At 41.5% G+C, this 9810-nt stretch overlaps 2 protein-coding genes across 5 annotated transcripts in view; both read right to left on the reverse strand.

Moving 5' to 3' along the window:
• AATF (apoptosis antagonizing transcription factor) overlaps nt 1-152 on the reverse strand; it is a 72483-nt gene extending 72331 nt beyond the window's left edge. Inside the window, exon 1 of one of the 3 annotated variants that reach the window (XM_019545639.1) lies at nt 37-151. In XM_019545639.1, the coding sequence (XP_019401184.1) occupies nt 37-121 (85 nt within the window). In that variant the 5' untranslated portion in view covers nt 122-151. Of the gene's footprint in view, nt 1-36 lie in introns of all 3 variants that reach the window. The other 2 variants (XM_019545638.1, XM_019545640.1) reach the window with 2 other exon arrangements.
• Nucleotides 153-5800: 5648 nt separating this feature from the next.
• LHX1 (LIM homeobox 1) overlaps nt 5801-9810 on the reverse strand; it is an 8061-nt gene continuing 4051 nt past the window's right edge. For both annotated transcript variants that reach the window (XM_019545642.1, XM_019545641.1), the window contains exons 4-5: nt 9624-9789; nt 5801-8729 (exon numbers count right to left, since the gene is read on the reverse strand). In XM_019545642.1, the coding sequence (XP_019401187.1) occupies nt 8350-8729; nt 9624-9789 (546 nt within the window). In that variant the 3' untranslated portion in view covers nt 5801-8349. The remainder of the gene's footprint in view (nt 8730-9623; nt 9790-9810) is intronic.

A 9810-nucleotide genomic window follows, 5' to 3' on the forward strand; every position in this document is an offset into this window, starting at 1 on the left:
CCCCTTCCCCCGCCGCACCCCGCACCCCCGCCTCACCGTCCTCGGGGTCGTCCTCGGGGTCGCCCGCGCGGGGCCGGGGGTCGAGCAGCAGCTCCAGCTGCTGAGCTAAGGGCGCCGCCATCTTGCCCGGGGGAGGCGCGCGGGGCGGAGCCGCCCCTCCTCCCGCGCTCCTCACGCGCAGCCGTTAACGGTCGCCGCGCGGCGGGGCTGAGGCACAACCGTCCCCCCCCTCCCCACCGGCTTCCTCAGCCTGGACGTGCGGTGCGATGAGTGCCGCCCCTCATCCAAGCCGTGTCACTGCCTTGATTGCATGGCTCACACATGAAACACCCCCCGCTCCAGTTTTAGCTGTCCGCTGTTGCACCCTGACTGATTTCTGAGGGGGATCCCAGATACAAAAAGATCCATTTTGTTGCCAGGCTGCATTTTTGCAACCCCCCAAAGGAGGGGGCTGGGACCGCCTTTGGTATCAGGCAGCCCCCGAAACGCACCGCTTGTCTCCTTGATAGTCTGCGGTGGCTGTGTTTGGAGGGCTTTTTTAAAGGAACAGTTTGTTTCCAGAATCCGTGTTACGCAGGAAAAAAATATGCCAGATATTTAAGAAATACATACAAAAACCTTCAGGAAAATTAAATCGATTCTTACCTGTGAGGGTCGTGATAAATATGAAAGTGGCCCAGGGACTATGGACAGCGTGCTGGTGCCAAATTGCCTTTCCAAAACCCTGACGCTACAAAGTGCAGGATGGATGAATGTATGAGCCTATAAATCTTATGGGTGTTTATGTCCCTCCCCTAAAAATACAAAATATCCCGGGGGGGGTGTGTGAAAAAAGGCTCTTAGGGCTGGTTATATACATGACCCCGATCCATCGTGATAGCCACGGTGAAGACCCTGTAGGCTAGGCTGTTCCTTTCGGGTGAAATCTTGGCCCTGTTGATGTCAATGGGATTTTTGTTACTGACTTCAATAGGACCGGGATGTCACCCGTTGAGATCAAGGGGGCTATTGCATGGAGCATCCTGCAATCCAGCGAAGCGTTTGAGCTCGTGTATAACGTGAAACATGAGCGATCCTATTGAAGTCGATAGGCCTAATTCTGCGCCTGGGGCAGCCGGTGCAAAGTCGGCGTAAAACTCCGTATCAAATTTGCAGTGGTGTAAATTGCAGCGCAAGGTGCAGGGCAGATCCGCTCACGTTCTGAAAGCGATTCGCTATATTTGTCGTGCCAGCTGGAATCCAAGTGCGAGATATTGTCCGTATAAAACCAAACCAAACACACACAAAAATTACCATTAAAATCATTGCTGCTTATAACGGTTCAAAAATCCCATTGCCACGTTACCATTCATTTTCTTTCCTTTGTGCATTTCACTCAGCTTGGATAATTAAAGCAGGCAGACACACTATTTGGTTTCAGTTCCTGGTTCACATGCCCTAAAACCATCCTGCTGCTGCTGCTGTTTGGATTCGTTATCAGGCAAGAGAATGTTTGGATAAATATTAACAAAAACAATATAAATACATTTTGTTTTATTTTTTTTAGATAACCACGAAAGCATTTTGTATTCATATTAGGCAATGCAAAACCCTTTCCGTTTGCTAACTGAAAACATATTGACATTGTTCCTAGCATATTTTCGCTTTGAATTTTATGGCAAATCTACTTGTTTATTTGCCAAAATTGAAATATTGATATAAAGATGCACAAGCAGGCTTTGGAAGAATATACTGTAAAAATCCTCCTTCTCTCGTTTCTCACACCCATGTTTCCTTTTTGCTCTCAATGCATGTGGCTTGTTAGTATTTGGGAAACTGTCAAGATGTCAGCACAGGACATTTTTGGGTGCTGTATAAATATATACATTTAATAATAAGGCATAACCGTTTTCGTAAGAGTTTCTTTCTATAAATGCAAAAATGGGGAAATCTATATAGATAGAAAACATCCAGACATCTATACTGAATACTTTACAGCTCTTCCGCGTAACATTTCAGTGTTCAATATCACTCAGCAATTGTTTCTTACCTTTATAAGATAGCAGGTGGTGTTGCAAGCTGGACTGCAGCATACAAGTACCAGTCTCTGACAGAATTCCTATACATATCAATGGGAACTGCATGCCTGAGAGGTACATCCACTGACTTGCAACTGAATTCTGTATACAGAGCAGTACACAGCCCTAAAATAATTAGGGACAAGAGCTAATTAACCCTTTCCCCCTGAGAACAATGAAATGGGATGTGTCATTTTTTTCTCTCCCAAAACACACATTTTCAGTTTAGTCAACATATTTTGTTTTTTAGATTATATTGGTTCTATATGTTGAAGAAAATGTTTCCAGCAGCAAAATGTTATCACTGGAAAAAGAGAGACAGGAAAAAACAGGGAGGGGGAAGCACCACTTCACAGTTAAAAAACAAAACCAAACCCCAAAAGATAGAATACTGAATTTTTAAAAGAAAATCAAATTTGATTACAACAAACATTTTTCTTCAGTTCTAATAGAGATACAAGGGCAGTAGCTGTTACATGACATATTTTTTCATCTGTCCTTTCATTTATTGAGGGTAAGATTATCAAAAAATGCTGAAAGGAGTTGAAACACCCAACTACCATTGAAAGTTCCAACCCTACTGTATATTCTTGAATTTGTAATCTATTTAACACAGTTAAAATAGAGCCAGGCAGTGCTTAAAGATGCTAGTCATAGGAACAGCAAAGCCAAATAAAAATTAAGATAAATTCTTTTCGAGGGAGTCATGTATATCCTTGACCAAGGGCATCTCCCACACACAGCAAGTGAGTGTACTCTGCATTTGCAGACAACAGTAAGAATGCAACATTTATGCCCTATGTGCAAAGCACACGTGTGCAAGAGGGCTTTTTTCACACACTTAGTCAGCCAACCCTCCCCCCCCCCCAAGGCTGCAGGTCAACAGAGCTTTTAAGCATATGCTTACTCTTAAAATCCCAGAGAAGACATAGGGCTATGTTTTCTACCTAAATTTAAGCATATGCTTAAAAGAGTTTTGCTGCACTGGGGACATAATGCCATATGTGAAACACTCAGCAAAGTCATGGCAGATTTGCGTGCAGCTCAGTGATAAATCTGAGTCCTTTACATTAGTGGTGCCAAATTTCTGAATTCAGCCTGCTTGAAGTATTTATCAGTTCCCCTATAGAGTCTGACCCTAGAGTCCAAACTTCCATTAAATAAATACCCACACATACCCACACAAAACAGGAAGTTCCTGATGCTAATGCTTGCAAAACCTGCCTTCCAAACATTGAACCCAATGTAACTAGTGCGGAATGATTTTCCTGCATTTGCAACCAACCTGAAACAACATGTCTAAGAGAAGCAAATCACCCCATTCCATCCAACGAAGTACTGTTGATAAGATGACAAAGCTCCAAGAGACACATTTCAACATTTGGATGCACAACTATGTATCTGTTTGCACACTTAAGACAACTGTATACACGAAATAAGAGAAATAAAATTCCAAGCAATCAGTTGACCTGAAAAGTGTCCTCTCGTATTTTTCTCCTCTATTCAGTGATATTAAATACAACAGTGGCTTTACTAATTGAAAATTCAGTTCCACATAAGGCTGCATCCTCCCATCAATCTCTGGAAAACATTCCATTTTCAGCAGTCTCTATGCACCAAGGCCCTACTTTCCCAAACCTGCCCTCCAGATTATAATTAAAAATTATATTTGGCCTTCTTAGCAAAGCAAGTAATAATACCTCTGCAATAAATACTGTCCACTGGAGTACAGTAGCAACATGATAACATATAAATAAACAGAAGACCTTCCCAAGCTGATTCCTCTTGAATTTAACACTTGTGTTTCATGATGTAACCTTTCAATACTTTTGTCTTCTCTCTGTTACACAGCATTGTCTAGATTTGTATGTCCACATGCCTTAGTTAACCTTAAACATAACTGAAGTCTTATAAAGGTCTGTTTGCAAGGCTGGTAACTGAAATAGAAACTGCAGTTTCTTCTAACTAATATGATAAAAGCACAAGACCTAATCATATCACTTTTGTTCATGGAAAAATCTCAAATTGCAGCTAATGGAATTTTTGCCTGAGCAGACAATGTCGTTTTGGTCCTTTCACTGAATAGCAAAAGTATGTATATCATTGATCATATTTTGAAATTAAATTTATTTCTAGATTTGTATCATGTGCCCATCGCTCTATCTGGGCACAGGTTCATATATTAAAATAATATACATAATTTGTCTACAAATCATAATTGAAGACCATTTTTACCCCAGGGATACTGATCTTTACAAATCCCCCTACTATGCCCTCAAGCAAAGGCCTGAGTAAATAGATAACAGAAATTACTAAAGGAAAAATGAAGCTGATACCGACATCAATGGGAGTTTCACAGAGAGCGAGCAGAGTAAAATATGGTACACGGTCTGTAACAAAAGAAGAATTGCTTGAATGCTGGAGACTCAATAGGTTAAAAGCATTCAAATTATCAATTAGAAATATCTTCTTAATTTAAGCTGGTGTAATATAAATACTATTTACATTATTTTCACACAATTCTTCTCCAGTAGATAAGGTATTGAATTAAAGAATTTGCAAAAAAAAATATATATCCATAATATACATTCAAATACCGAGCCATTCACACTGCCATCAAATAAAATCTGCATACTGCTCTTGATCTCCCTGTCAAACTCCAATGGATGACAATAGAAATTTGGTGAAGAAATCTACCCCTGTACATGGCCTATGTTATCCCACTGCACTATGTACCAGGATGTTAGCCAAAAAAAAAAAAGGCCACCAAAACCAGTAACAGTTAAGGAAAAAGAGATAAAAAGAGGATAATTGTTTCTAAAAGCATCTGAAAACCTGCAGCCTTTATGTGTGTTTGCATACATGTAACCTGTGTGTTTTAAATAAAATATCACATATGCATACAAAACACACACACAAACACATTGACTCAAAAGCTCCTCGTCTTGCAAATCTTCATTCATTTAGGAGTACTGCTACCATCAACTGAAATAGCTATGTAAGCTAAGCCAGGGCTTGTGGAAGGCCCAGTATCACAGAGATTTCCACAGGAGTTTTAAACATGCAACCAATGCTGGATTCATAAATACCTAACTTGCTAACAAAAAGTCCAGAATCCAAGAGCCTGACTGCAAAGTGCTGAGTACCGCAACCCCAATCCAGTGAAGCACTTAAGTAGGTGCTTAACTTTAAGCATGGGCCTATTCAAATGCTTAGATGGGAAAAACTATTGATCTCGGTGAATCTTTGCCTCAAATAAATCTAGGCTTCCTTTTCTCCTTTGTACATGTTGTAGGACATTTGAGTTATATCACATTAACACCAGCACCCCACATAGATAAATATGTTATAAACTGCACAAACAACTCATTAATAAAACACAACAAAAAAGCAAAAAACCCAAATAACCCTCCCCACAAAAAAACCCAAACTTGGCAGCAACAATTTCTACAAATGATGCCCATTTGCTGAAATACTTCCTATAAAATAACTGACTCAACAATAAAACAGCAGCACAAACCAGAACAGTTAATAGCAATCAGTATCCTTTATAAAGAGCATCAGCCTGGTTAAATAAAAATATGTAATAAATAGATCTCCCATCATTTCATACATATTAATGCAAAATGGAGCCAAAAGTCCCAACTGCACAATATCCAAAGTAAAACAAATTAAGAATACAGTTACACATAGCCCATGAGTTTAAAAAATCTCCCCTGTATTTAATAAAGCATGATTTTAAAAAAAAGAACATTAACAGACTTCTTGCAGTTACTTAATCTATCTTATTGTATAAGACCATCTGTGTTTAAAGTGAATTATTGCTTAATATAGATGCTGCTGGGGCTATAAGCTTAGTTTGTGAACAAAATATGAAACCACCACTGCACATTACAAATCATACAACTGTAAAGAATTTTGATTTTTCCCTTAATCCAAACTGATAAATAATCAAGACTGAAAATCGTGGGGAAATAAATGTCTGCATTTGAAAGCAAAATTCTGGTGTCCTACCCAAAAAAGAGCGAGAGAAAAAAAATCAAAATCATATCTAGTCCATAAATGGAGGAAATTTATATTCCATTACCCCGCCCTCTTGAAAAGCATTTAAATTATGTGGCTTGTCAAACCTAGACCCAAACTTGTGCCTTTTTTTCAAATCGAAGTCCTACTACAATCAATGGGGCTTCTCCCTTAACAAGGACTGCAGAATGACGATGCTGTAATAATGCACATTTATAAAACTATATCTGTAACTTTACAAGGTTATAGAGGGGTTTTTTTGTCAGGAAATCTTAATATGTATCTAGTGCAAAGCAAAATATTTTTCTCCCTCAAGAGAATTTCAAATGTACCCAGTGCTATAAAACAACAGCCTTTATATCAGCTCTGAAAAAAAGGGATTGGAATTACTTTCATTTCTGGTGACACATTCAGCTTACTGTTGTCTCTCAAACCACGAAATTAGAAAGGCAGGATTACTTATGGAAAATTAATTCAGCTAATTAAAATGGATCAGTTCTAAACCATATATGTACAGGTTTTTGACACTCAGAATACATTTTTGTATATGCATAAAAAAGACCAGTCTGGACATGTTTTGACTCTTAGCACACAGACCTAGAATTAACTAATATCTTTAACAATTTGGTTTGTTTCCAATTCTGTAATTTAATTTACAGATGAGCATAAAATTTGCACTGTATCAATTAAGTCTGAAACCAAAAAAAAAGGATGAAATGACCAACAACATCTATCTGCACTGGCAACAGGGAAAGCAAAATAGATACACAATCCCCGCATCGTGGATGCTTGCTTTCAGGGCTGTCTTGCTTAAGAGAATCCATTTAAAATGGTTCAAAACATCAAATGAAACACAAGTTATCTAAACATCAGATTTTCTAATTTTATTAAAAACTCACAAATTTTATCCAACATGTTTTCTTTCATACAGTGAATGGTCTAATATGCACTGGAGGTCACACAAGCTTAGGTTTATTAGAACAATAAAAGACATATGAGAAATTTAATATATAAAGAAAAAAGTAGCAGCTGTTGACTGCATATTTGACCATAAAATTTAAATATTTTGGACTTTTCTTTTAAAGACACAAAAATAAAACCTGTGTGGGTCTATATAAGTCATATTAACAATTCCATGAATGTTCAACAGGACTAAAAATTAGCAAAAGATGTTTGTTTGTTTGTTTGTTTGTTTTTAACCTTGTAACACTTTTTTTAAACACTTTCTCAGGTTGCTGGTGCAAAGCACCTTACAGTATTTGTGCTATATAATTACTTTATTTGGCAACTGTCTAGGTTTCATGGGTTTTGTCTTTGCCTTCTGTAAACAACACCTTTTACAAACTAGCACAGTGAACCACAAGCCCTGCAATCTGTCATATAACATCTACAGAAAAGAAAATGAACTATTTTGGTTGGTTGCTCAAAATATTTTGCTTTTGAACAAGAGGTTCTAAAACAGGATTTATTAGTAAAACATTGAGCTCCTGAATTTAACATTATACGTAAACAGTTGACTGTTTTTAGTTCAATAGAGTCTTTTTGTTTAGCTTTTTTTTTTTGTGAAGGTAGAATACTTTTTTTTCTGTTTGTTTCAAGTCATTTTAGTTAGAGGTCTGGTTGGTGACCTTTGTTATTATGAGGATTTTTTGTATGTGTAGCTTTGTGAAGGTAGAAGAGTTGATGCTGAGGGCTTACATTTAGTATTTGTTATTTTGGAGAGGAAAAAAAAGGAAAAAAAAATTGTCCCACCTGATATTCAGCAGGCTGACATTTCTGAAGCTAAAAAGAGTTTGTTGTAGTTGAACTTTCTGAGAGACAAAAATTAACAAACAAATTCATAATGCCAGAACCATCCTTAAGCAGGAACGCTAGAGTTCTTGAAGCTTTTCCCCCCCTTGCTTTGACCTTTCTTTTGTTCAATTTTTTTTTTGTTTTAATGAAAAGTTTCTAAGGATTGTGGCTCTTAGGGTGACATCCAACAGGGTACTCAACTTACGCCATCCTATGGTATGGCAGCACTTTACTGTACAGCTTCACCAGTTTCTTTGTCAATGGTACAAAAAAGTCCCTTTTTTGTTTGTTACAACCATATTATGAAGATTGTCCTGGTCTATAGCAAAGTCGCCTTGGAGTATTTCAGATTCAGTTCGTTCCCAAGGTAAAACTGTCTTAGGGCAGGAGAGATGTTATATTTATTCATTTCTGTACACCATAACATAAGCAGACTAGATGATCATCACTTACTTAGACCCAGTTTGTTTTAAAGCTACCACACAGCCGCTTCATTCATTTCTGGTGGATGTGACAAGTGATTGCCATAGTTAGCACCACCGTTGACGGATATCGAAGAAAATGGAGGACTTGGACCAAAAACTTCTGCAGACATGGAGTGCAAAGAACCTGGCAGGTTGGGCTCGGGGCTGGGTGAGTCTCCTGGCGGGTGCGACATTATGTCAGTGAAGCGCTGAGCCTCACTGGAGGGGTGATGTCCAGGGAGTGGGTGATCCATTCCACCCAGAGGAGTTCCTGATGGCCCGGAAGAGGGCACAAAAGGGAGATCAACTGGTGTCTGCGCTTGAGAAGAAGGAGGTCCTTGCGGGAAGAAATCATAATTGCTTCCTGGGCCATAATACTCGCTCTGATAATCTAGCGGACAAAGAGACAGAGAGAGAGAGAGGAGAATAACGCAAGTGCCAGCCAAGTGTGAAACAATAAAAGAAGCCGGGGCAATTCCCCAGCTGTCCTAAGGGCAAACCGGGTGCCTTGACAAGCTGATCCAAAGCTCACGGAAGTCAACAAGAGCCTTTCCACCAAGCTCACTGGGCTTCGGAGCAGGCCCTGAGACGGTAACACAAATGCCACACGTATGCACCGAACAAAGAGCCAGGGACAGGCTTTCCAAAGAGCTCCGCTCCCCCCTAGGCAGGAGCTGGATTCGCCAAACGTCTGTCCCACGGGAGAACAGCAGTACCCCGGCCCAGCCACTTTGCTTGGATGCTGGGGTGGTTACTGAACACTTTGCAAAACCTGCCCCAAAGGTGGGGTTTGGCACCAGGCGGCTGGAAAGGAGCAGCCCCTCGCTCCGCGGGGAACAAGCTGGCAGTAAGGGAAGGGAAGCCGATGCAGCTGCCATTCTCCCAGGACACTGGCAAAGTCCTGGCTATTTGCTATTCTTTTTTTCAAACCCCAACATCTCCCCAAAGGAGCTTCCGCCTCTGCCTTTCCCCAGGCGGAGTCATAAGTTCAACCGCAGGGAAAGAAAAGGACCACCCGGGGCCTTTCAAAGTCGGTTCTGCCTGGCTGGCGCCGGAGAGGTCCCCGCCCAGGCTCCCCGGAGCGGTGTCGGGGGCAGCGCCCAGGGCTTGTCCCTCCCAACGGGGCTTTCCCCAACGCCTGCGGCAAGGAGCGGGGAGAAGCCGAGGGGCCAGCGGGGAGCCTGTGTGCCACCCCCTCCCCCCGAGCAGCCCGAGCGAAGGCTCCCCCGAGGCCGGGCACGGGAGCGCTCCGGGCGCCTCGCGGCCGGGGCGCAGCGCGACCCACCTCCGTAGAAAGAGAAGGGCCCGTTGGGGATGAGCTCCCCGGGCTCGAGCCGGTCCACGAGCGGCCGCATCCTGCGCGGGCTGCGGAAGAAGGCGTGGCGGCGGGCGCCCAGCGCGCTGAGCTGCTTCATGCGCCGCTCCTTGGAGCGCCGGTTCTGGAACCACACCTGGGGGGCGGGGCGGGGCGC

This window comes from Crocodylus porosus, unplaced genomic scaffold (assembly GCF_001723895.1).
Source record: "Crocodylus porosus isolate Cpor-Errol unplaced genomic scaffold, CroPor_comp1, whole genome shotgun sequence".
Taxonomy (NCBI): Eukaryota; Metazoa; Chordata; order Crocodylia; family Crocodylidae; genus Crocodylus; species Crocodylus porosus.